The sequence below is a fragment of the Phoenix dactylifera genome, unplaced genomic scaffold, assembly GCF_009389715.1.
Source record: "Phoenix dactylifera cultivar Barhee BC4 unplaced genomic scaffold, palm_55x_up_171113_PBpolish2nd_filt_p 001195F, whole genome shotgun sequence".
In the NCBI taxonomy this organism is placed as follows: Eukaryota; Viridiplantae; Streptophyta; class Magnoliopsida; order Arecales; family Arecaceae; genus Phoenix; species Phoenix dactylifera.
The window spans coordinates 28,818-55,469 of record NW_024068531.1 but is presented as its reverse complement, the minus strand read 5'-3'; the positions used below and the strand labels follow the sequence as shown (position 1 = coordinate 55,469).

The 26,652-nt window shown below is 41.1% G+C and overlaps 2 protein-coding genes and 1 long non-coding RNA gene across 9 annotated transcripts; 2 read left to right on the top strand and 1 right to left on the bottom strand.

The window, feature by feature from the left end:
- Positions 1-3,360: 3,360 nt before the first annotated feature.
- On the bottom strand, positions 3,361-4,212 carry LOC120108137. Its single transcript, XR_005509607.1, has 2 exons — positions 4,022-4,212; positions 3,361-3,875 (listed from the first exon to the last, which is right to left on the bottom strand). It is a non-coding gene; the product is annotated as an uncharacterized LOC120108137 (long non-coding RNA).
- A 2,023-nt stretch (positions 4,213-6,235) lies between these two features.
- LOC120108138 (glucan endo-1,3-beta-glucosidase 14-like) lies at positions 6,236-15,507 on the top strand. Of its 7 annotated transcripts, none has more exons than XR_005509609.1 (4): positions 6,237-6,667; positions 7,563-8,602; positions 10,042-10,097; positions 15,147-15,507. XR_005509609.1 is itself a non-coding variant. In XM_039121704.1 (4 exons), exons 1-3 carry the CDS (start codon positions 6,559-6,561, stop codon positions 8,573-8,575), a joined length of 969 nt encoding a protein of 322 aa, XP_038977632.1. In that variant the 5' UTR covers positions 6,242-6,558; the 3' UTR covers positions 8,576-8,602; positions 10,045-10,326. The 7 variants fall into 7 exon arrangements, 5 of the variants coding, with proteins under 5 accessions (XP_038977630.1, XP_038977629.1, XP_038977632.1 ...); XR_005509608.1 differs by having other exon boundaries at positions 6,240-6,667; positions 10,045-10,097; XM_039121704.1 differs by lacking the exon at positions 15,147-15,507 and having other exon boundaries at positions 6,242-6,667; positions 7,563-8,092; positions 8,246-8,602; positions 10,045-10,326.
- Positions 15,508-21,736: 6,229 nt separating this feature from the next.
- On the top strand, positions 21,737-23,081 carry LOC120103710 (cucumber peeling cupredoxin-like). The gene is made up of 2 exons (XM_039121698.1): positions 21,737-22,159; positions 22,375-23,081. The coding sequence occupies exons 1-2, from the start codon at positions 21,943-21,945 to the stop codon at positions 22,824-22,826; spliced, it is 669 nt and encodes a 222-aa protein (XP_038977626.1). The 5' UTR covers positions 21,737-21,942; the 3' UTR covers positions 22,827-23,081.
- Positions 23,082-26,652: the final 3,571 nt, after the last annotated feature.

Sequence of the window (26,652 nt, the reverse complement as noted above, 5' to 3'; positions counted from 1 at the left end):
CACCGAGCACACTTCGGAACACGGAAAGCCGAGCTGTCTTCGGTACCCGTCTAGCCGACCTTGCCAAACATATGATGCGACCTTTCAATGGGTTCGGCCTCACCAACAACTGCACCCATGTGTTCACCCACGCCCTCCTATGTGGCCGTACATTACAACGCCACAGTGCCACACTTTGATAGCTGGCCCTCGACAGTCAAAAGACAACACCATAACTACTCCGGCCATACCATGCTGTGACTGTCAATACCTTACCGTTCTCGAGAACAGACAGCACCACACGCCACCAACCAGCCATAGCTGCGCGCCATTCGGCTCAGAGCCACACCCCCTCTCATGATGAGGGCAAACAATGCCTTTGCCACCTGTGCCTCTCCACCGGAACTATAAATAGCCCGGTCAGGTAAATTCTAAGGGACTTTTTGGGTAGACCAAATTTACCTACCCTAACTTGATCGTCGGAGGGCCCTTACCGGAAACACCGGTGAGGCTTTGTGCAAGTCCGCCACCGCCGTCACGCAGAAAGTGGCCCCCATCTTCTTCTTCCAACCACCGGTGGCTTCCACGACTCCTCCGGCGTGTCACCATCGGGCCAAATTTGAACCACAACACCAACCACTCTAATTTAGGCCCTTGGCAGATGGGGTTAGCGACTTAGAATGCTCCGGCTAAGTTGAGGTTTGGCAACCTAAAGTAGATATATAGGAGAATATGGGTCCAACTGAAGTTGGTTTGACCAGGAATCAGAGGGAAATCTTCTTGCAACCAAGATTTGGTCTAGAGTTAAGGGTTTGGATGGGTATTCTAAAAGAAAGTTACTTCACTTATTTGTTGATCCTAATCAAGTTTCAAAGAGTAAGAGGAGTCAAGAAAGGATAAATAGGGGTGTCTACAATTCTATATTTATTGTTAATAGCAATTAGCAACAATAACAATATTCTAGCCACATGCTCTTCGACGGTAAATAAGATGAATCCACACATCGCATTCCTCTCGTCCGCTAGCTCTTCCATTAGCATTTGCCTCATACCATCTACCAGCCCTGATCCCTTTCCAATCTTCTATCTTCAGCCAGGGGCGGCCCAATACATTTGGGGGCCTAAGGCGAACTCATTAGAAGAGGCCTTTTTTATTATTATTTAAATAATAAATTTTTTTTAATAAGTATAAAAATATTTTAAAATTTTTATTTAAAAATAATTCGTCTAGCTTTTTGAGAAACAAAATTACTAATTAAACTTTTATACTCAAGATCCATTAAAATACTATTTTCAATCGATAATATAGCTAATCCATTTAATCTTTCTTGTGACATAGTTGATCGCAAATAAGATTTTATCAACTTTAATTTTGAAAAACTTTTTTCAGCAGAAGCAACTGTTACAGGTATTGTTAATAATATCCTATATGCAATGCATGCATTTGGAAAAGAATCTGTTTTTTTTATGAAACTTAAAATATCAATAGGAGTACTAGTTTCTGTTTGTAAAAATTCTTTTAAAATTTTTAACTCTGAAAACAGATCAATACCATCAATATCAGAATATTCACCATGCTTTAAAAAGTTTTCAAGATTAAGACAACACTTTTTCAAATCATCTTCATTCAAAGATTTTAACTTTCTAAAATTAAACAAAAAACCAAAAACATTTTCATATATGGTAAATTGTTCAAACCTATTTTGAATTGAAAAAATAGCTTGATCTACTATATATAAAAAGTAATCAATTCTAAAAGATTCTTCAGCTGATCTTGTTATCTCATCATCATTATTTTCATCAAAATATTTTTTTCTACGGATCATACGTTTTTCACGAAATATAGGTTCTATTTCCATTTCATTTGCAATTTCTTTAGATGAATTCAAAGCATTCATGAATCCATTTTTCCTATAACTTTTCAAATAAGAAAGAAGACCTTTTAATTGATCTATAGCAACATCAATATGCATGTCTTCAGATTGTAAAATCTTACTAACTGAGTTAACAGCAAACAATATATCGTACCAAATATTCATGCCTAATAAAAATTCAAAATTTTCAATCTCATATGTAGCTAAACATGTGGCTTCACTCTTTGTTTTAGGATCTTCACTAGTTTCCGCTAATTGAACTAAGGCATCTCTTATTTTAGGAGCTTGGTTTTTAATTGCTTTGACACTTTCAATACGACTTTCCCAACGTGTTTGTGACAAGGGTTTAAGAGTTAATGTGGATATATTATTTTGTAAAATTTTCCATCGTTTTGTAGAAGAAGAAAATAAGGTATAAATTCGTTGTATCACTCCAAAAAAAGATATAGCCTTAGGACATGAGTTAGCAATATCACATAATACTAAATTTAAGTTATGACATCCACATGGTGTGTAAAACGCTCTAGAATTTATATCTAATAATCTTCTTTGTACACCTTGATGTTTTCCTTTCATATTAGATCCGTTGTCATACCCTTGTCCTCTTATATCATTAACCTCAAGTTTATGTTTTTCTATTATATTTATAAGTTCATTAAAAAGACCCTTTCCAGATGTATCATCTACTTCTAAAAATTCTAAAAAATATTCTTCTACTTTTACTGGACTTGTTGAAGTATCTACACATCTTAAAACTAGGGTCATTTATTCCTGATGGCTTGCATCAGGAGTGCAATCAAGTATTACAGAAAAGTATTTTGCTTCTTTAATCTTTTTAATTATTATAGCTTTAATTTCATATGCTAATATTTGAATCAATTCATTTTGAATATTATGACCTAAATAATGATTGTGAATTTCACCATGTTGAATGCGTCGAATATGTTCTTGCATTACTGGATCAAATTCTGAAATCGTTTCAATAAAACTTAGAAAATTTCCGTTATTGCTTTGATAGATCTTTTCATTCTTTCCTCGAAATGCTAAATTATTTTTTGCAAGATTTTTTACGACAGCAATAATTCTCAATAGAACTTTTTTCCAATGATCCTTCTCTTGGTTTATTTGTTCTTGAAGACTTTTATCAATTGTATTATTTTTTAGCAATCTCACTTCTAAATCAATCCATCTATTCATGCTAATGATATGTTCATTAGTTGTTTCATGACTTTTAAGCTTGATACCTAGATTTTTCCAATCCTCACTTCCTTCATTGACTAATTGACTCGTGCTAGGCTTTGAATTAAATAATTTACAACAAAAACAATATACTCTATCCAAATCTTTCGAATACACTAACCATCTTCTATCATATTTTTCACCATTAGGTAACTTACGAATGTAATATATCGTAGAGAAGTGTCTATTGTTTTCATCCTTAGGAAAATGAAAATCATAATCTCTAATTGGACCTCTTTCCACCATTAGATCTCTAAATTTTGTATCAATATTTTTCCATTGACCAGGATCATAAAAATTTGTAGAAATAGAACTAGTTCCACAATCTTTTTTCTTGTTTATCTTATCTCCATCTGATTCTTCATAGTGCTCTTCACTAGATAGTGTTTCACTAGCAATCTCATTTTTTAACTCTATTTCGGGTGTCTGTTCTGTTGCTAATTCCTGAGTTGAATTTGATGTGGTATTTTGTTTGTTTGTAACAACAAATCTATCTAGAGCTCCTTTTTGAGATTGAATGAGTTTATCGATTTTTCTTTTTTTTTTGAGTTTTTCATACCCACAGTCATATTTTCTATTAGACATTTTAATCTATAAATAATATTATCAAACTAAGAAATTAAAAAAACACCACAAATAAATCAAAATATAAAAAAGTTGATTGTGTCAAGAAAAACAAACTCGGATCCGACAAGTAGTGCCGAACTTAATTGTGTCGAGAAGAGGCCGAATAGTGCCGAACTCGACGGCGAGAAGAGGCCGAACCGCCGAAGTCACAACCAACCTACATTTGGACCCAAAAAAAAATCAATGCTACTGTCTCTAACTTGACTAAATAAAAATTAATTGGATCAAAAGATTAATTAGTAAAGTAAACTAGCTTAGGAGCTAACAGAGGAGAGACGGTGGATTAGATTGTCTGATTCTCACCGGACACCGGGAATTGGGAATCCAATTTGGGATCAGCCGATCAGTGATTCAGACACAGAGACACTCAGTGAGACAGTGAGGACTGAGGATGGTGGATTTTGGTCCTTGGAGAGTTGGAGTGAGCCGAGCTGCCGAGTGCGGACTGCGGAGTGCCGAGGAGCGGAGGAAGCCGGAGCGGCGGAGCCCGGAGGTCGGAGCCTTGGAGGAGCCGAGGACGGCGAGGAGAGCTGGAGTCTGGAGAGGACTCCTCTCAGAGGAGATCCGGCCGGCGGGCCGGCGGCTAGCCACTTGCCCGGTCTTCCGTCGGCCGAAGCCCGAAGGTTGGAACTTGGAGGACGGGAGGAGCTGACAGCCGAGGACGGCGACGTCGGGCGTCGGCCAGGGCCCAGGAGAGGAGATCCGGCCGGCGGTCCAAGAGCTGGAGAGGAGATCTGCCTTCTTGGAGCCGGAGGAGGAGGACCGAGCCACCGAGGACGGAGCCGGAGGAGGAGGGTTCTGCCTTCTTGGAGCCGGAGGCCCGGAGCCCGGAGGCCGGAGGTCGGAGGCTCGGAGCCTCGGAGGAGCCGAGGACGACGAGTCGACGAGAAGAGATGGAGCGGTGCTGTGAGCCTGCGAGTCTGCCGAGAATGGAGAACGGGAGATTGGGAATTTGGGATTTGGGAGAAGGTTCACTGGTTCACCTATAAAAAGGAAATCACCGGCGGCAGAGAACTGAGAAGGGGGGAGAGAAGGAGGGAAGAAATGCCCGTTGCTTGTCATTTGTCACCGTAGCCGTTGCCCAGCCACTCTGCCGTTGGGGAGACGCCGAAGGCCGAAGGAGATGCACTGTAGCCGCTGAACTGCCGTAGCCGTCGGCCGTCGCCGTCGGCCGTCGCCCACTGCCCAGCGCCCAGCTACGACTGTCACTCTAGGTCTCTAGCTATCGGAGATCAGGAGATGGATGGGAAAGGCAGAACGGCTCAGGGGTGGGGATGTCATCATGTCAAGGAGTTCCAGGCTTCCAGAGTTCCAGCTCGGCTTAAATAAAAAAAAAAAAAAACTATGCTGTGGGCTGTGGCGTGTGGGAAGTGGGGACCGTGGGGTGGGGGCGGGGGCCTTCCGTGGATTGGGGGCCTTAGGTGACCGCCTCAGTCGCCTAAGGCCCGAGCCGGCCCTGTCTTCAGCACATGCTTTGTTTACAATGTGGTAGTCATATCATATGTGAACCCCCATCGCCTAAAAGCTACCGCTCGAATACATGTATGCAAGTCCTACTCTTTCTACCCTTCTAACCCAAATGAAAGTAGATTTAGTGGACTAGACTCAAAACGAAAGGCGCACAGTTTAAAAATCTAGCTACATTTCTAAGGCCCTCTATATGACTTTGCAAAACAAATTTTGGATTTATGAGTGTTGGTTAGAAATATGCACATTTAAAGATCCTATGACATTTTGCCTCTAAGTATGAGATAAATAATATACAAATTAGACAACGTCTAATTATATACATTTACTAATGTGACAAACTATCAGTTATAACTTTTCTTATGAAGTCAGATAATTAAATAGATTTTTAATGAAAAATCCAGCTACTAATGTGACTAAGAAATACATGATTTCCTAAAAAGCTGTACTTTAGGGTACCGGAAAACTTGGCCTAGCTAGGAGGCTTTTTCTTTTCTACCTTTTCTGAGAGGAAATACCTTCCACGCTAAGAAAGAAAGAACCCCGCAACAGCTCATACCATTCAAGCGACCTTTTTCAATTTGAGTTGGTGCCTTTTCCAAGCTCATCTAAACTATATAATTTTTTGGAAAATGAATATAGATCAATGCGACTGGTGGTCCCCGCTGAATTGTGGAGCCGCACTCAAATCCTAAGTGACATCAACTATTTCGCTTATCGTACCAATGCCAGTCGGGCCAAGTGCGCCACACCAATCATCGTCACCACACCAATTACACATCTCTTTCCTAGCTTTCTTCAAACGCTCGTCTCCATGATGAGAAATCATATTATGCATCGCATATTAATTATATAGCCGTATGGAATATCGATGGCCTTAGATCTTATTTATCGTGCGCGTATTTTGGTGATGGATCCATAAGAATGCGGCCTGGGTTATACGGCTATATTCGGTGCATACGGCGGCAGCAATAGCAGGGCTCACGTTTTTTTTTTTTTTCTAATTTCTTTTTCTTGAGACCGTCCAGATGGGAGCCGCTATCGAGTCTCCGTCTTGCTTCTTTCGCTGCATTGGTGGCTTTGTGCGGAGCCACGCAAGGTTGTCAAAAGAGCATTTACTGATGCACCGACGTGAGGCCGATTGACGTTAGCGAGTGAATGTTTTGTGAAGAAGGGAGAGACAGAAGGGGAAGGAAGGCAAGGCAACCGCGAAGAAGACGAAGATGCGGCGGTCATCGTAGTGGGGGACTGGGTTTAGCTCTTGGGTGTCCATCTCTCGCTCTCGCTCCCTCTCCCTCTCCCATCTCCTCTCTCCCTCCCTCGGCCGGGTCTGGAGGATTCCTTACTTCTGGCTCCTCCCAGGTTGCATCCACATGGACGGCGACGGAGGAGCGGCGGTATTTTTCTTTTGTGGACCAAGAGGAGCACCGGTGATGCGGGCTTGCCGATGCTTGTTCATCCTTCTCCTCTTTCTTTACGGCGGTATGTATTTCTGCTATGGACCTCCCTTCCCCCCTCTTTCTGCCTCTCATCTTCTTTTTTTGTGAGGGTCAATCTGGTTCCGTCTCTCGTTGCTGTTCTCTTTATATTTGATTCAGCGGCACAGGAACAGGATTCATTGTGCATTCCTCCTCCTCTTCTTTCACTCTCTCTTTCTGTCTATTCGATTCGTTAGCGTAATAGGCATGATCTAGCTCAATTTGATCAAGATCGCCCCCTTCTTATCGATTCCCGTCGACTTGTTCTTGGAGGGAATTCTCTGTCCTGCTCCGCCTAGAGCTTGATTTCTCGGGCACATATGCACGAGTTATTCATGGGCTTTCTTTGGATTTGCTTCGAGACCATAACAGGTTCATCTCGATTTTCGGGGGGGGGGGGGGGTGTCTTTCTTTTCTCCTTCTCTCCTGGTCCACCGCTTCCGAAAATCATCTCTTGGCTCATCCCGACTAATCGGTTATTATTTTCAGCAATTTACTTTTACCTTCCAGAGGTTTGCAAATTCATGTAATAATTTTGTTCTCCTCTTCGAAACTAAAACTAGTTGAGTTCGTGCAAGTTCTGTTCAAAACTTAGGATCCTTAGTTAATGCCTGATTGTATCTCTGTTATCGCGTACCTTCTCCTTTATCCACTTCAAACATAAAACATCGGCCAGACCATACTTCAAAGTTACATTCTTTTCTTTTTTTCTTTTTTTTGAAAAAAAAAAAATCTTTAGTTTTCTTGTTGAAAGGTGAACATACTCAGCTGGCATTGTATCACTGTTTGACTAATCATTACTCAGCTGGAAATAGTTTTAAGTTCAGACATTGGAGAGAATTATCAAATTTTCAAGTCGATACACCCCAGCTAGTGAAGTTGCTTGTGCTGTTGTGCAGGCCTTGTGACAGTTCAGGCATTTACTGGCACTTATGGAATAAATTATGGCAGGGTCGCTGATAACATTCCTCCCCCTGAAGCTGTTGTGGCATATTTGAAAGAAGCAAAGATAAAGAATGCTCGAATCTATGATGCAGATCACAGTGTTCTGGAGGCATTTAAAGGATCCGGGCTTGAACTGGTGGTGGGAATTCCCAATGAATATCTTAAAAATATGAGTACGAATGAAGACCAAGCTGTCAACTGGATTAAGGAAAACGTGCAAGCATATTTGCCTGACACACATATCAGAGGGATCGCTGTAGGGAATGAAGTGCTGGGAGGATCAGATCAGGAGCTGGTAGAAGCTCTTTCTGGTGCTATCAGAAACGTATATAATGCTCTGAGTAAGCTTCAACTGACAGATGTCATCGAAGTCTTGACCCCACACTCTCAGGCTGTGTTTGATAATTCCTATCCTCCATCATCATGTACTTTCAAGGAGAATGTTCTCCAATACATGAAACCAATCTTGGATTTATTTTCAAAGGCAGGATCTCCCTTCTTCATCAACACATATCCATTTTTGTCCTACAAATATGACCCCAATAATATAGATATTAATTATGCTCTTTTCCAGCCAAATCGTGGAGTTTATGATGCAAAGGCTGATTTGCACTATGACAATATGTTTGATGCTCAGATAGACGCAGCATATGCTGCTTTGGAAGCAGCTGGGTATGAGGAGATGGAAGTCCGAGTTTCTGAGACAGGTTGGGCTTCTAAAGGGGATGAAGATGAAACTGGAGCTACCGCTCAGAATGCAAGAACTTATAATTATAATTTGCTCAAGAGGCTAGCCAAGAAGAAAGGGACTCCACGCAGACCAAAGATGGTAGTAAAAGCATATGTTTTTGCATTGTTTAATGAGGATTTGAAGCCTGGGTCAGGTTCTGAGAGGCATTATGGACTTCTGAAGTCTGATGGGAGCATAGCATATGATATTGGATTTTCTGGTCTGACACCTTCATAATCATCCTCATCTCTCTTATCTCTTAAGGTATGTAATTTATGTCATACCCTCTTTTTTCATTCAACATATGCTTATATCTGACTTTTAAATTTCATGTTATGATTATTAAAGTAATTCTTGTCAAAAGAAAAAAAAGAGCTTCTTAAAAATCAATCTGTGGTATTGTTATACCGAGCTAGTAATGAATCTTTATGTCTCTTCAAGGAATATATGTCACTGTAAGCTTTACAGTGTGCCTATAGAGCATCTGTGTGCGCAATTGCTCACTCACTTATTTGGTCTGAAGGAAATTTTTGTGGTGGCTTATGGTAGCACATGTTCCTGACATTATTAGTTTTCCTTATATATTCTGGAAGAAAGATCGACCATCAGCTACAATAACTGTAGTATAGCATAGCACACACCCAAATAGATATCAGGTACTGCATGTGCTATTGTCATTGTACCGGAAATTGATTTTCTTTTAGTCCTGACTGTTGTATTGCTATTCTCATGTTCTCCTTTCTGGAAGTTTCTTTATGTGGTTTGGAAGGTATTGAGAAAAAGGAAACCTACTAGATGGTGCGTTCATAAATATCTATTTGTTTGCACCTTGTATCAGTATGCGTATCTAGCACTTGTATACTTTTGATATTATGGCAGTAACAGATTGTTCTTAAACATCATACCTTTGAAAGCCTTATTAATTAGTTCTTTGGCTGTTGTTATTCTGGTTAAGATTACTTTTATGGGTTGTTTGAATGCTCACTTAATTTGTCTGTGGAATATGCCTTCTATAGAATCGTGGGAAGAGCTTAGATGGTGGATTTTTTTTTCTTTTTCCTTATTCGGGAAAGCCTGGTAGGTGCTGCCATTCCATTATCCCTTTTTTTATCAAAATAGATCATCCTAAATTTTAAAAAGATAAGGTGCACACCAGAAGTTCCCCTTATCTCTCAGCCTCTTCTTTCACATCTACTCTCTCCTCACCAACTCCCGCTCTTTATATAGCAGTATCAAGCAGGTAAAACTATCAAGCATTAAACAGGCATTTCTGAATTAAATGGTAGAGCAACTTGACCTGTTATCTATCAACCCATTGAGCTGCTTTGTGTCAGTAATTGGTTTTTCTTGGGCAAGATATGAAGAGCATTAGGAGAAAATAGACAACAGCAGGGTGCCAGAGTATTGCTGGACATACTAGGCAAAAAGATTTTAGAAAAGTTTTGCAACCTTAGCAGCCCCTTTTGGAGGATTGTACAATGGATTGATGTCACAGTACTAACAAACGAGTTCAGAAAGGGAAAGGCATCTAAGAAATGCCTGTTAATATTGACCATATTTAAGTTGACGATCTCTTTATCTTCTGTTAGTGTGTTCAATTCTTTATCCATGTGGTTCTGGACAGGTGCTTGGATGCTTATAAAATAGAAAAACAAGAGACTACTTCTACATACCTGAACATCTATTTGTTATCTGTAATGAAGCAGGAAGGTCTGTAGCAGGATTTTGCAGTAGTGGAGGGAACAGAGCCGGACAGAAGGTAATCTGCAATCTTTTTACATGGAGGAACTCAAACATAACTGGTTGTTAGCATGCCGAGTTGGGACACTGCCATCCAGGACAGGCCTGTGAAGTGTTATGATGTGTCCATGTTTGCTGTTATTCCAATTTTAATAATAATTTCCACTGTTGAAGTTGATATCTCATGGTTTCTGCCACCTTCAGTAAAATCATTATCTTCCACATCTTTGTGTGGATCCCTTGCATTACGAATCTGGTGACTAGCTTTCATTATTTATGCATGGTTAGCATTAGTCATACGCACAACCCTTAGGCAATCTCTTTACGCTGTCAGTTGGCAGGCATAGTCCAATTTCCTAGTCCAACCGTTAGACATCCATTTCTAGTGCATCAAATCATAATGTAACTGAACTCTGACCTACAACTAAAGTCCACTGAGGCAACAAATCCACTCTGTCCAGCACTACACTAGACTCTTGCTTCTATGCTTATTATATTGTTCCCTCTACCTTGCTTCCCTGTCCAGACCTTCTGGTAAGCTACTCTAATCCCCCATGATTGCTGCAACATTAGGATGGAGTACATGAATACCAGAGGGTGAACTTATGTTCAGCATGCATGGTTATAAGCCATTACAACATTGTTTACAATATTCAGTTATAGATAATGTTGTTTGATGATAATTTACTGGGCAAACCTACTAAAATTGTGTATTAGATGTGGGTCTTTTTTATTCTTACTTCTCTCTCTCTCTCTCTCTCTCTCTCTGTGTGTGTGTGTGTGTGTGTGTGTGGAAATGTCTAAAAAGGGAATTGCATTGAAGTTAGCTAGTATGTACAAGGAATTGTCTTGGACTGGCAATCAGTAAGTTATTCATTGTATTAGCCACCAAGAATACCTGGTTTAATTACTTGCATCAGTCTCTGTACTAGTCAGGTACACGGTTTCATGCCAACACACAGCACAGTAAAATGGATCTGTTTATGCATTTATGTTTTTCTTTTTTTTGTTTCTTTTATTGTTCCATGTATCTTTTTGATGTTGTTTTCCAGTTTAACGTCGTTTTAAGGTTCCTGGCCCTAGAGCATATAAAAAACCTAAAATAGTGCAATTGCTGCCAAAAATTGGTCGGTAGCACATGCACATATTCAGTATAATGTAATACTACTTTTAAAAAATATACTTTTATTGTTATATTTAATTATTTTTAATCCATAAATAGAACATGCTTCAAAAAACTACGGCAACATGTAAATCCATCTAGATCTATGACATATTATGAAACCATGCCAAAAGGAGAACTTTTGGCATGACTTCCTTCTATTTTTTTTCCAACTTTCGCCTTTTTGGCAAAAATGGAAAAAGGGGGAATGACATGATAGGATACCAAAAAAAAAAAAAAAAGAAATCGAGCTCATACAATTTGTTCTCTGTCCATATTTTGAGAAACCAAGAAAAGGAAAGCGTCTGCAGCACTTTTCACTCAGTATCAACCCATACTAGTGTTGAACTGGCTAGTGCCTGTCTATACTGCTTAGTTCAGGTGATACTGAGCAGTACAGACTCTCCAGTTTGCCCTGGAACCTGCTAAAATGCCTGTTGTATGTACCAATTCCCTGCCAGATCAGTACAGTACATCTCATACCACTTGGTTCAGGTTGGTACTTAAAATGTTGTTACTAGGCAATTAATTTCACTTGAGTTGAATCTAATTCTAAGTGATTTAGTTCCAAGTCATAATATTATCATGTTACATATATGGGTAGTCAATCTTCTTCACTGTTGATTGACTAAAGCTTTTGACAGCCACTTATGTTCTCCAACTGATGAAGTTTGCTATGAGGAGCAAACTGTAAACATCATAGGAGAGATTTGGCTCCCATTTTTAAAGACTTTCTAGCAAATATTGGTTTGAAAAAAATGGAGAATTATTTGACCTTTCTCCTTTGTCAATGAGCTATCATTTCTACTTGATGTATGGTAGCAAGAGCGAAGTGTCAAGCAAGGATTTAGATACCACATGCTGCTCCATGTCGATTATAGTTGCAATGATGTGTGCACCATTTATTGTGCCTGCTGATATGTGGCACAAACTAGGGCGTAATTCACTGCATAACATGACTTTGATATGCACTAGTTTACTATCCTAAGATTCCTTTCTTTTTGATTTAGACCATACTTAACTACTTTGTAGGTGACTTAGAACTGTTTACTGGAGGAAAGATGAAGTCAGCTACAAGATCCTAGCACCATCCATCACCTGTGCATATGTCTGTTTGTATGTTGATTGCTATCTATCATGTGGGATGCAGAACCTGGTTACCTAACACAATCTTGCATGCAACTCATCCATGTCATTTACAACAGAATATACTGGAGATACTTTGATAACAGAATCAATAAAGTTGAACAGGCCATGCATAATCATGATACTTAATTTACCAAGTCATTGGACAAGCAATTCTGAGATATAAACTACCAATGTACAAGTCTTGTTCATATAAAGTTTCAAGTGTCACCAACAAATCACAAAATAAACTAATAACCAATACATCATATGGTGTGTTGAAACTTGAAACTTAAAAATGGGCATGCTGCATGTGGCTACTCGTTAGTCTTCCTTCTTGATATCTGTATGTAATCTAACTATTGTTTCCATGTCGAATTTTCCTTTGTATGTTCAATCACATTAGGAAAAAATTGATGCATTAAAAGATTCATGTGAGTGTTGGCATACATGAATTGGTAGGTTACATATATAACTTAGAAGATTCAAGAAACACATTAATGTCACAAGCAAAGTTTCTATTAATAAAAGATACAAGAATTAATAGCAATAACTTATAATAGCTTGATCTTTGATCCTAAGATTGGTCTTTCAAAACTGAAAACTAAACTGGACACTTCCAAAGAGGCCAACTTTGAGCTCAAATGTAACAAAAAAGAACAAAAAACAAAAAAGTCTATGCATGGCATCCATATGGGTTCATAATATCAAAGTGGAATGTGATACATTATGATATCAAACCTGTTTGTTAGCTGATATGGACCAGCATGTGTTGATTTACATAGTGCAATGATACATATGGGTATAAATCAGTACCTACCAGCATCTTAGGCCATGGTTCCAAGTGGTGCTGGTGTGGTAGCAAGGTCCCACAACCAGTTCCCATCCAAGTGCTAGATCCCAGCCACTGATAAAGTAATTTACTCCCTAGCCGGCTGCTTGGGGAGTCATGTGCTTCCTTCTAACATCCTAATTGAGATAATTCACTGATGGAATGACTGTCCAGTTCCTCATTGTATCTGGGTTGTGGTAGCACTGCTGCTAGGCTGCTACCTTGTCTTTGCAGGAATTCCTGCTTTAAGGGTGTATAATGTTTCTTATATATCTGTGCTAACAAGATGAGCATAAAATGAATTAGTAATTGCTGGAAATTAATCAGAAGAGTGGAGTACTGTAAACATTACGTAGTGATTCCAACAAGAATGTAACTAAACTTAGTTGGTAAGTCAGTATTTAACTCCAGGCAAGTAAGTAGTCCTGTGGACAATTCATAAAACATGTGCATATCTGGTACTTGAGGAGGTCAATCTTTCATGTTGGAAGCTACTTCTAAGGCACTCCACCTCGTCTATAAAGGATAGGAAATTGAGGAAGAAGAGGGCTATAGCAATAAACACGGGAACATAAATTGACTAAAAGATGACTTTCGTAGAGCATAGGGAAAACCCGCTTACATAGGGCAATAACCTGGTTTTTATTGAATATCCTTTTCTATGCTTGTCTTGTATTGAGGTATACCGAAGATATGAGTCAAAGCAGGTGATAGAAGGGGTTGTGGGGGATTTCTTTTCTTGTTTTTAAGCAAGCTTCAAAGAGTAGGGGGTTCACATGTTTCTATGACCCTCAAGATGTATCGAGATGGATACGTAGAGCAAGAGCTCTTAAAGGCTACCTGGGCTAGCTTCTTCATTCTTCAATCAGGTGTGGGTCGGGCTTCTTCCCTTATTCTACCTTAGCTAGCTTCTTCATTCTTTGATTAGAATCAGGCGCAGGCTTCTTCCCTTATGTGTTATGACATAGATAGAGCCTCCTCCTTTGATCCACCCATTGATTGACTATGAGGGGGTTGTTTGCCTTTTGAATCGATAATAGAGTAGGTTTGATCTTGCTTTCTCAGTCTTTCTCTAATCCTAGTCATGTAGTAGATCCTGCTTCATTTGGCTAAAAAGAGGTGTTTATGGCTGTCATATCTGCCCTCCCCCTTCTTGATTCATCCATTTAGGTCAGAATGGATCCAGGGAACCTGTCTTGGGAACAGCCCACACTAATCACAGTAGGAGTATAATCTCTGAACTATAGCATTTCATCTCCCTAATAGTAGTTGGAGGAGGAAGAGGAGTGGAAGGCTTAATATCTGGCTTGATCCAATAGAGTCGGAAAACACAGTAAGTAGATGCAGATTCCACACATTGCTGCAGACTGGGTGAAATAGGCATGTTGAAAAGAACATGTAGAGGAGGAGGAATTTGGGTTTGAATTGTGGGTGTTTAGATTGCAGTTATTTATTCAGTTCCAGTGTTTGGACCTTTAGGATTCCTTTCAACTTGTCAAGAAGAAATCGTCATTTATGAGTATAAAATTGACGTGTAAGAGCTTTATTTATTTATACCTTTTTCTGTGTCGAATGTTGTCCCTATATATGTCCTAATCATGTAAGAGTTGAAGTGTGATAGCCTTCTTGGCAGAAACCAGCTTAACAGCATTGGTGAAGAAAGTATTAATTGGTATTATAAAGGAAATAAAATATAAGTTATTTCTCGTGATTTTTTGCCCCAACAGTTGACTAGAGTTTGTTATAAAAATGACTCAGGATCATTGGTATAGATATTTTTAATCATCATAAATGCTATGATGTTCCGTGTTCGGTCACTTTTGTGCTGTTGCTTCCTCTGAGCACATCTTAGATGCCTGGTGGTTTTTTATTATTTTTTTAATTTCTTCCTGCTGAACCATCTGTTTCCCTTGTGTTTTTTTTTTTAACCCCAAGGATAATGCATGCAGGATATCCATGGTCAAAATTGGGTAGTGCCTTACCCCATGGTTTTGGCGACTTGTACTGTAGCCATGCTTTTGGTTTTGATGAGGTAACCGAATCAATGTTGCTTTTTGATGCCAAACCATCATTAGAAAGCTGTTCCTTGGGTACATGGCAATATGTTTCTTTTGGATATATTCTCTCGTTACAGTGTTCATTACCCATTCAGAAATTCTCACTAGGTATGGATTGCATTAAACCATTCATGGATTGCTTAATCATTTTATTTACTGAAGCAGCGCACTCTAATGCATGCCTGTATAAACAGGGTTAATGATTCTTGGAAGTAGAAATAGTCAAATGTGTAAGTGCTTGAATTATCATAAAGTTGGGTTTCAAAGCCAGACTTCAAAATTAGTCCTATGATATATTTAAAGGGTGGATCTGGGTTTCAGGCTCTCCCAGTTAGAAAGTTTTCGATAAAATGAGTATGTTTTTACCTCGGTAGGACATTTTCGGCATCAACCTTTCTCTTGTATGTGCTAGTTTGGTAGATCTCAACACCACTGATATGCCTCTTTCTGATCATTTTTTTTGTTACACTTACCAGTCTCGCATGCAAAACGGCATGATAGTCCAAAAATCCTTTAGCTTGCCTGACTGTTGTGCTTGTTCCAAGGAGAAGAAAACCCATGTTGCAGCAGGATGGTGTTGAGCTTAGCTAGAATATTGCAGTCTAGGTGATTCATAGCAAGGGGTGAAGCTTGGGAAGATGTGTTGGACTGAATCACTATCTTATTAGGGATGATATGACCTTGTATACTCAGTTATAGTTTGTCATAAGGATCCCAAGTAAATAAAATGTTGTAAAGATAAATGTGAGAGTGACATTCATTGTGAATCCTAATAATGTTAATGGAACATAGTGTGACATGTTATGCCAAGATAATAATTCGAGGATTTCCAGATATAGAGGTGTCGGAGCAATTTCTTGTTGGAAATCTTACTGTGTGTTTAATTCCATGTTACAAACAAGGTTTGGTAATTTTAATGATCAAATTTACAGCGGAATAGGCTCTGATGGGCAGCAAATTTATAAATTAGTTCTCAAAACTGTGTGTTTGTTCATATTGTCCCAGTTATCCCACCAATCACGTATTATCAAAAAAAAAAAGAATGATGATTTATACTTGCTGATTTTCTCGGAATTAATAAATGAACAATTTTAAATTTAATGTCTAGAAAAGGTGATCAGCTCACGAATGCTAATCAAATTCTAGTCTGACAATTAAGTAACAGGTTCTAGTGCTCAGATTCTTTGCCCAAAAGTTTCACGCAATCGTAGGCCCAAGATTTTAATAGGGCATTATTCTCTTTGCTGGATGCTGCATAGCTTATATTTGTTGTAAATTTGAAGGAGCCACCATTGGATGCGAGAGAAACATGTCTATTGGCAGCCACCACTGGGATTGTTCATAGAAGTGAGCACCCGTTCGCAGCCTGTGAAAGCTATTTATAAAACTAAAATAAGCGGTAGGAATGTTTGACGGAATTAGCCCATCCTCGTGCAGTTTCTGAATTTGAAATGATATGGCTCCCACCATTTCAATTTTTGTTCAAGAGTTTGGGAAGATAGGTTTCATGCGATGAGATTTTTCTGTTAAATAACATTGCAAGATTGGGAGAGCTTCTCAAGGTTCTGTTCAGGTTGGGGCGTGTAATCTTTGCTAGGTTCCAGTTTCGGATGTTGAGCGTTAACTCTGCTGTATGTTGATCTTACAATTTTGGAGCCGTATTACAAGTATCGTCAGTGAATTTGTGCGTAGAACTGTTGGATGTGTGAACCCCACACAGAACCTGTCAATCGGACTTCTCAGTTGCAAGACCCACAGGATCTGAAGTTTTTAGGGAAAGAACAATGAGGCGGCGGCTTAGTTTAGTTAGAAGATGAGAAGGGAGAATATACTATGGACAACCTCGAGTTGCACGTCCCTGTTTTGCTTTTTACTGTCCATTGGTGCAAATCATAGAAAAAAAAAGTAGTAGATAACTTATTAGAGTTTCTGTCATCAGAAAGCATGGACGTGTGACTACAGCTGTGTATTCCTTGTTAGATTTTCTGAAAGGAAGTTCCCCGATCTAGAACAGTAAATCGCAGATGTCATCAATTATTGACAGCCTGATCTGATTTAGGGCTTTGGTGCCTTGCTGGTCCTTTTCCATCAGTAAGCATATCTGCATTATATGTTGAGCAAATGTTTCAATACAGTTATATGTTTGCTTGCGACTATTTGGCTTGGCGTTTGGTTGCCCGTCTGTAAGAGGAGATGCAGGAAATTCACAGTAACCTCGACTCCCCGCTAGCAAAAGTCACTTCCCCAATGTTTGAGCCCCGTTTCCCTCAGAACGTACAGGAGCCAACTCTGGGTTACTTCAGGTTACTTCGGGACAACCAAACACTTGAAATAACTTCGCACATACTTGAAATTATTTTGGATTGGATGCCGACTTATGTGCAACCAAACAGACCTATATGCATCACTCTATCTTCTGTATCATAATAATATGGCAAAGTTTATATTAATCTAAAGTCGCAAGATATATTCATTTCACCACCAAAAAATCATCCTCGATTAACCATGTGCATGTGCTGTGTTTCTCTTTCAGGCATGTCTAGTTGTCAAGAAATCCATTCGGCATATTACACAGCCTTATCCCCTCATGTAGAGAGGTTATTTATATATTTCAAACCCGTGACCTTTAAATTATAATAAAATAATCTTATCATCGCACAAATGCTAATCCTCTAAAATCCATTATAAAGGAAAAGAAAATATATTGTTTTTCCATGTGAGATGAATGTTTTTCAACGACGTCGAAAATTGCCCATTTCTTATTTAAACAAACTAAAAACTACGTTGTGCTTGGCATCACTTTCAATTTTTAATTTTTTAAAATTAAAATCATTCTTTAAAAAATAAAAATTTATTTTTTTTAATAGTTTACTGGAGTTGTGTCTTAGAATAGTGGTGACACGATGGTGGTGGAAAAAAGATGGTGGCAGCAGTGGTAACCCGTAGCTGATGGTTGACGATGATAATTAGCAGCAAGTAGCAATGTTGGGCAGCAACTAGCGATGGCAATGACTAGTAGTGGTCAGGGACAGATTGTAGGTGGTGGTGATAGAGATAATGGTGATGGCCATGGACAATTTTAGATATCAAAAATGGAAAAAAAAATTCAAGAGCCTGAAAATAAAAACTAGGTTACCAAATACCATTTATGCATCAATTTCTATATTTGTTAAATCCTAAAACTTGAAAATTAGAAGTGATGCTAAACATAGAATATATTCATCGAAAAATAATATTATGATTGATGTTGATGCCACTTTTACAGTCTTTAGGAAACAAAATTGAATTTTTTTTCAAATTTTTTGAAAATATAAACAAGTCTATTTTTAACAACATAAAAACAAAATTCTACTATTGACCGCAGTGGCGGTGGATGTAGTGGCAGCAAGAGGACAACGTGGGGGTGAGAACAGCAATAGGAATGGCAGCAACTTTGTGATAGAAGTAATGATGATGACAATTGTTAATACTACCAACTTGTAACATCAATAAAATTGTTATCATAAAGTTTGTTAGATTTATATATACACCTTGTACATACTATTATAAGCAAGCAATCTTATACAATTCAATAACAAAGGTTTCATCTTCTCCCTTCTTTCCTTATTTTTTCCTTTCTTATCATGGTAGCAGTGCTTCTTCTTATCGTCTCTTTTAACAATTCTACCTCCTCCAGCTACTCCAACTCCGGTAAAAGTTTCTACAAGGCCTAAGGCAGTCTTTTCTCCAAGGACTACTTCTAGGAGTTCTAATTTACCAATTTGTTGAGACTTGAGACCAGATACCAACACCATCGCTCCCGCCCCTCTGATTGGCAACCTCAACAACCCTCTTCCGGATCTGCCACCTCTGTCATACTCTCCTTCCCTTCTTTGTTGTTTTTTCTATCAGCTGTAGCAACAACAATAAGATGAGGGCAAACAACAATAGTGGAGAACACGACAACAGTAATTCTACAGACAGTGCAACAATAATAACAGTAATATTGCAAGGCATGGGGGTGATGGTGGTGGTTAATTCACGATGAGGTGGTGGCAACGGTAGTAGCGTGGTGGCAGACTTGATGTTGGTGGTGGCAGACTTGATGTTGGTGGTGGCAATGGCAATAACATGTTGCTTTCAAGAATAATGATAGCAAACTAGGGATATGTTTGTTATCCTTTTATTATTTCCTTTTTATTGTTAAAACTATTAATCATAGAAATCAAGACAAAAAAAATTGGTTCTATTATTTTTATTTTTATATTTCAAAAAAATATTTTTCTATTTCTAAAAAATTAAAAAAAAATTATTTCAATATTATTTTAAAAATGAAACTTATGTCTTTATCATCACTACTACAACCATTTATCGCATCCACAAAATTATTGCTACCAGTGCTTACTATCACTACCCCTATCATTGTTGGTAAACTCTCTATGATATCATCTACCATACTATTGTTGTCTATTGACTCTGCCACAGTCATATATACAGTAATTGTTGGCTATAATAAATATATTTATATTTTCAGTTTAGAAAAATAAAAAAATATTTTTATTTCTGAAAATTCAAAAAAAATAAATGATGTTCTTTTTTTTTGCTAAAACAAAAGGGGTAGGGGGAGAAAGAGACAAGCCCACCCCCGCGTAGCAGCCCCCACTGGGCCCCGCCCCATCAGGAGAGTATTCGATGCAGGCAAAAATGACCGTGTGTCATCAGTGGCCGAAGCTACATTTTAATCGTCACCGTAGCGACTCAAACGTGGAATCATGAGGTTAGAATCTCCACCTAGTACCACCAGGCTACCTTGGTGGCCATAAATAATGTTCTCTGACGAAATAAAGTCTAAGGAAAACTTTTTCAGCCACTTGAGGTAAAAAACGACGACGACCACGCAGGGTGCGCAGGTGCCGAATTCGATAAAAAAAAAAAAAAAAAAAAAAGTAATTGCAAGAGTTGCGATCTCTTATGCAAGATCCTAGCCGTTCATCAAAATGCCCATCCCTTCCGAATAGACCACGTGCCCGGTGCGTGAGGAGTATAACGGCATTCGAATTTTTAAATGCTGAATGAGAGTTTGCAGTTCTTTGTTTTGGGAGGTGGAGCCGATGGGACGATTGTGTCCTGTCGAGCGCTCCCGCGTCCACCGCGTTTTTAGCAAATAAACGACCTTTCCATTGTTTTGATGGAATGCGCGCGGTGCGTGTTCCAATTCCAGTCGGGCCCTGCGGCCCTGGGAGGACGCACTAAGTTGGGTCGGCGATAACTTTTTGCCGTCCAGCAACCTCCACCGCCACCACAAGCTTGCGATTTAACGAGCATATCTCGGTTGAGCAGCATTTGATTTTGAAATTTTCCTAGCCAGACTCCGCCGTGACTCGCGGCTAGGGTCGCGTCTGCACGGTTAAATAAATATATAGTCAATAATCCCAGCGCCTCTGCAGCCATCCGGGAAGACTTTCCGGTGGAACACACGCAAGGCGTTCACATGGAATCTTATTGTTATCCCAGCCTGCCAGTTGCACCTAGGGATTCTAGAAGAAGTCGACCACCTAGAGTAACTGGCTATATCAGACCACCCTATGCAAGGTGAGTCTGAGTTCTAGTTTAAAATACTAGCCTAATTTTTTTTTTTTTTTTTTATGGCAATCCATATGAACCAATGCTTGTTACCAAAGATCTGGTTCACCTACTTAATTAAACTGAGCCAGAGTTTGGTGAGAACTCAAGAGATCCAAGAAAATCAAAAGTCTTTTTGGCAAGTATAGGACTACAAGGTTGAGTTGGAAGATATGTAGTCATGCGTAGAATATATAGAGAAATTTCTTTCATGCGCAATAACCAATACCGCAATTCCGATTACCTGTAAAGAAAATCATGGCACCATCAAATCTATAAATAATCATGACCTGTTAGAATTCTGAATCTAGATACTATAAAAAAAATCAATATATACAAAACCATATTTGAATAACTTTTTATTTAATTAAAATAAATAATAATTGTAGTATAGAATACCAGTTGGGTTAAAAAACTGGCTTCAGGATCCTTGTCTGATATGTCTGCTCTGTCGCAGACTTCCTCGAGTCTGGGAGACGAAGCGACGGTGGCTTCACCAGGAGTTACAAGAAGAGGATGCGAGGTGGGACGGTCAACGGTCAAGGCCGCGTACAAAAAGCACCGCCCTGCTGCAGCGTTTGCTTTCACACGCGGCACAGCGTGTGGTATCGGCTACCCAACGAAACAAAGAAACAAATTAAATGTGAGGTGGGGGCAGTCGCACTCGCACCCACCAGCCAAGCCCATGCCCCAGGAAGGAAGGCGTCCGTCGGCGCGCTGCGGTCAGATTAGGTTAGGTTCTGGTCCGCAACAACTCGCCGCGTGGGCATTTTACTCCCCGTTTCCCACGCCAGTTTTACCCAACGCCCCACCTTCCTCCCACCAACGAAAAGGCAAACCCCGCCCCATTTGGAAATATAAATAGCCCTGCAGGCGTAGATCGAGCACCTCACCCCATCGGCCCATCTTTCTGTTAAAAATAGCAGACCCGCACCACCGCCCATCGCATACATACGGAATCTGAGAGCAGCTAGCAAACGCGGATCTGCAGGAAATCGAGCAGGCGGAGTAGAAGGAGAAGGTGGGGTTGGAAGACGAGGGGAGGAGGGGCGACCTGCAGAACACTAACCCCAACGAGCGAAAGGGGATGGGTGGATCAGGAGGAGGAGGAGGCAAGAGAGCGGACTGGGCTGGGATGATGATCGCCGTGGCGGCGGTCAGTCTTGTGCTGGAGGGCTCGGTGGTCGCAGCGGCCACGAGGCATGTGGTCGGCGGCAGCGGCACTGGATGGACCATCCCGCCCAACGCCAGCTTCTACGGCGAGTGGTCGTCCTCCCAGACATACGTTGTGGGCGACACCCTTGGTAAGTGCGATGCTCCTCGTGTCAACTCAACTATTACAAAAATAACGCTATTATCGTTACATAAATCGCTTTTCTGTCTCTTTCGCTCTCTCACACCCTCCCCGTCAAGGTGATTGATGATGGACGCATGGGCCATCAGTTTCAGTTAGCGCGTTACATTTTTGATTTCGATCGGCCCAAACTGATGGAGCGCGTACATATATATATGTCTGCAGTTTTCAACTTCCCAACGGGGATCCACAACGTGATCCAAGTGCCAAAATCCAGCTACGACGCCTGCACCGCCCAGAACCAGATCGGCTCCACCCTGTCCACCGGCCCCGCCACCGTCACCCTCACCTCCTCCGGCGCCCATTATTACATCTGTGGCGTCAGCGGCCACTGCTCCACCGGCCAGAAGCTGGCCATCACCGTTGCCTCGTCGTCCTCGGCCGGCCCCGCGCCTACCCCGACGGCCGGCGGTCCCACGCCTTCCGGCGCCCCAGCGCCCGCATCATCCGGGCCCTCCGGCGTCTCGCCGGCCGCATCCGGGCCCTCCGGCGTCTCGCCGGCCGCATCCGGGCCCTCCGGCGTCTCGCCTAGCTCCGCTCCACCGCCGCGCCCCTTCATCTTCTCCCTGTCGCTCGCACTTCTGTCGGTCGCTTCCAGCTGCTTGATATTTCTCTAGATACACGACGAGACGGATGGATTAGATGGATAGTGACGAAAAGTATGCTGTCGCAGCACGTGGTCGGTCCCCTTGCCCCTTCATTCTTCTTATATTATTTTTATATATTTTTCGGGTCCTTTTTCGAGCTGTTAGTATTTGTCGCGCGTGTGTGAGAGGGGCAAGGGGCACGGCCGAATAATCTCTCTCTGTGGGGCATGAGATAATAATAATGATCACATAACAATGAGCATGCATCTGTTCTTCCTTTCCTCCCATTGCAATTATCCTGATAATGACGATTTGGTTATAGCCTCTATTGTTAACTAAAGAGCATTAATTACTCTTGATCGCGTCGGCACATGGAGCCTGCTCCATCCATGACGGGATCTCTGCTCCGATCTCTTATTAATCTCAATTCTTTTCTTTCGGGAGAGAGAAAGCTAGCGATGCATCATCTCTCGACCATGTGGTAACGGATTAGAAGAGCAGGGAGTGTACGTCCAATATCTGACAGCGCATGAGGCCCAGGGGAGCCGGCCAATTGCTTATATCCCGACAAACCCATGTGGATGCTTTGCTGTGATGGGTCTGGACCGTCCTTTTTTTTGTTGTTGTTTGGTACATCTGGACCATCTCTTCACTGGCCTATCAATGCGACGGTGACCCCAAAACAAAACAAAAAAAAGGAAGGGAAAAGAAACGCTAGTAACGAGCCAGTCCAGTCCAGCCTGCACATGTAAAAACGATGACCATCATAATATCGCAATCATCGTTATCAGCCGCTCCACAACGGGACAGTAAATAATCACTCTAAAATAATGGTATTATCGGACCGCTGCTCACTTTTCACGGGCAGAAAGGAGAGGGATCATTTTATATGGTGATCCGAATCGTTTTTCTAAAGAAAATACTTCTAATTATTTGAACTGTGGAAAGGTAAGATAACTGTATTATTCCTTTAGCTGGCCATTAAAAGTATAGTTAGAAGTAACGATCACAGCCATTATCCAAATACCCATTGTATGCAAGTGAGAGGTGTCCCTGAGACTGAAAAGGATTGGGACAGCCCCTTCAACAACTTGTCCGACATGGATCAAAAGGTCGACTTTGCACCACATGGAAATTTTTTCCCCTTTTTTGTTGATAAATGTGTGGGGAGGGGAGATCCGGCCCCTATCTGCATCTGATCTGAATAACGTACAGCTAGACCTCACAGCAAAAGAGACGTACAACAGCGGTAGAGGAAAATTTGAAGAAGAGAGAACAGGTTCAGAGAGAGTAGTTGCCAAGTTTGGCACATAATCCGCTGCTTTGTTTCCTCCGTGAAAGCTATGTGATTCTCGAAAGTAGCTGAAGGAAAACCATTGCCGCAAGTCGGAGAGGAAGAGATGACAAGAAGACCCTACTCCTTGAATCCAAGAGAACACCATTGCAGAGTCTCCCTCCATCAGATATTCTAAGCGCAATGTCGTGGAAACCACAGTCCACGAGCAGCAGTAAGCTATGCAATATTCATGGAGGTTGTGGATAAACAGATGGCGTTTGCTGCTAAAATCCTGTGGCTGAGATCACTTACGACAAATCCTACTCTAGTAGTCGACAAATATACCGAGCCATCAAAATTTAGCATCAAATTTATTAGAATTTATTGATTGATTGATTGTGCTAAACTTAGTCGGCCTTACTTCATCTTGATTGATTTGTTTTTGGTTGTGCCAATCTTTATCGGTCTTACCAAACTTCGTCAGCCTCCTAATCTATATAAAAGCCGCTCCTATATATTGTAACAGACAGACAAAAGTAAAACATTCTTCTCGCATTCTTTTTTCAACATTTAATGCGCTAGGTGGGGGAGCTCCCAAACAACAAATTAAGATGTTAGCGTTTGTTGTCTTGGAAGGCTGAGGATCGGAGAAGCTCCAATGGCCCTCCCATTGGGTAACTGTGAATACAAATTTGTTACTGGCTTTCCATAAAGCCGGTGAATATATATAGATCATCAGCGGTTAAGACTTTCAACTAATCTATTTGGTGGGGAATAGCAAGAAAAGACAATACATCCTCCAAAGATATTAATTATGTATTTCCTGAAAAGGCACAGATCTATGGATCAAGGTTGTGGGTATGCTAGATTGATCGAGTCAATTAGATAGATATATATGGTCGAGCAAGAAAAGATGGTTTATTTCCTTTGAAGAAAAGATTTAAAATTTTTAGTAAAATAAGGCACAAAAAAGGGACCAAGATAAAATATAATAACTCAGCCAATGAGATGTGCAAACAAATTAAATAAGATACAAGATACATGTTTGTAGTATATACATAATGAATTATTTGTGTACATTATCACCGTTACTCCACATAGGAGAGAGTTGGATAAGCCCATAAGAGTTAAGAATGCGAGGTCCTCTTCATGTTCAGCGTGGTACATAGGGGCGAAACTAGAAATTTTCCTTTGGAGGGCTAACAAATACATACTTCTAAAAGCAAAAATTATCTACTAAAATGTTATATTTATATTGATGAGAATTGTTCCGAAATTTTTCTTTCTTGAAAAATTATATATAATCATTGGAGTTGCAGTTTTGTACATTGCCCAATCTGTCTACCCCTAGAATAAGTAAGCAAACTAAGTCCTAGACTTATTTATTCATGTAAACAAATAGAGGCTCGTAGTTTTATAGATTATGAGTTGCACCTTTTCTTGGATAGATGTTGTTGGGGGAAAAATATAAGTCGCCACGCTTGCACGAACGGCCGAGCAGACCCCCTCCGACCTGGAGCCGACCGAGCGGACCCCCTCCGACCTGGAGCCGGTCGAGCAGACCCCCTCTGACCTGTAGGCGGTCGAGCAGACCTCCTCCGATCTGGAAGCATCTGAGCAGCTCTACCAACCCAAAGACGCCCGACTTGCGCGCTGTGGTCACATCCTCTCGCAGCGCGACCGAAAAACTACGCCTTGCCTTCGTCAACAATCAATGCGTATGACTCCTGCAGGCATCCGGTTTACTCAACAATCAAAGCGCATGGCCCCTGCAGGCACTCAACCTACTCAACAATTAAGGCGTATGGCTTCTGCTGTCTACGGACACCAAGCCCCTTACGGCAAACCTGCGTGGCTACGAATGATGGCATGACTTCGCGATGACTTGAGAACTTCGGCCTAATCTCTTACAGTAACAGCATTGATTCACACGATCGAGCATTAAGTTCCACTACATATCCAATCGTACGGCAAACCGTTTGCTCCGTCACATCACAGGTAACCCAGCCTCCCTCTATCAAAGGGGAACTTCTCCATTTTAAAGGGGGCTGGGAGATTGAAACTCTACAAATTGACTACTCCTGTTCATACACTTGCCCCCTCTGACTTAAGCATCGGAGGGCCGGCGCTGGAAACCCCGACCACCGGCTTCTTGCAGGTCTCTTGGAGGACGTCGCGCGCCATCGGACCGCCGCTCGCCGATTCCCACCGGAGCTCCTCCTTTCTGGCCCAGTGGTCGCCCCCGGGTCCAAATTCCAGCAACAGTTGGCGCTAGAGGAAGGGTCCGAGTCGCGGCCATGAAGCTGAGAAGCAAGGGAGCTTCTAATGCCTCTCGACGTCCCCCACCTAGCCCTGGACACTCTGTCCAGAACTCACCACCTCCGGCCGATTCGACTCCTCAAGTTCGGCCGAAACAGTTTGATGCCTTGGTGCAGCAGGTTCAGGCCTTGGCTGCTGCTGTCCAAGGCCTGCAACCTAGGGGCGTCCCGACAGCACCGTTTCTTCAGGCTCCGATTCAGCCGGTGCCCCCTTTAAGTGGACCGGCCCCCCAAGGCCAAGATCTCCATGCGCAAGCATCCT

What these genes read in the sequence shown, in the direction of transcription:
- LOC120103710 (XM_039121698.1), top strand. Translation starts at nt 21,943, where the DNA reads ATGGGTGGATCAGGAGGAGGAGGAGGCAAGAGAGCGGACTGGGCTGGG. An exon ending in CGTTGTGGGCGACACCCTTG is followed by an intron (nt 22,160 to 22,374) that starts GTAAGTGCGATG and finishes ATATGTCTGCAG; the next exon opens with TTTTCAACTTCCCAACGGGG.
- LOC120108138 (XM_039121702.1), top strand. Translation starts at nt 6,559, where the DNA reads ATGGACGGCGACGGAGGAGCGGCGGTATTTTTCTTTTGTGGACCAAGA. An exon ending in TCTCCTCTTTCTTTACGGCG is followed by an intron (nt 6,668 to 7,562) that starts GTATGTATTTCT and finishes GCTGTTGTGCAG; the next exon opens with GCCTTGTGACAGTTCAGGCA.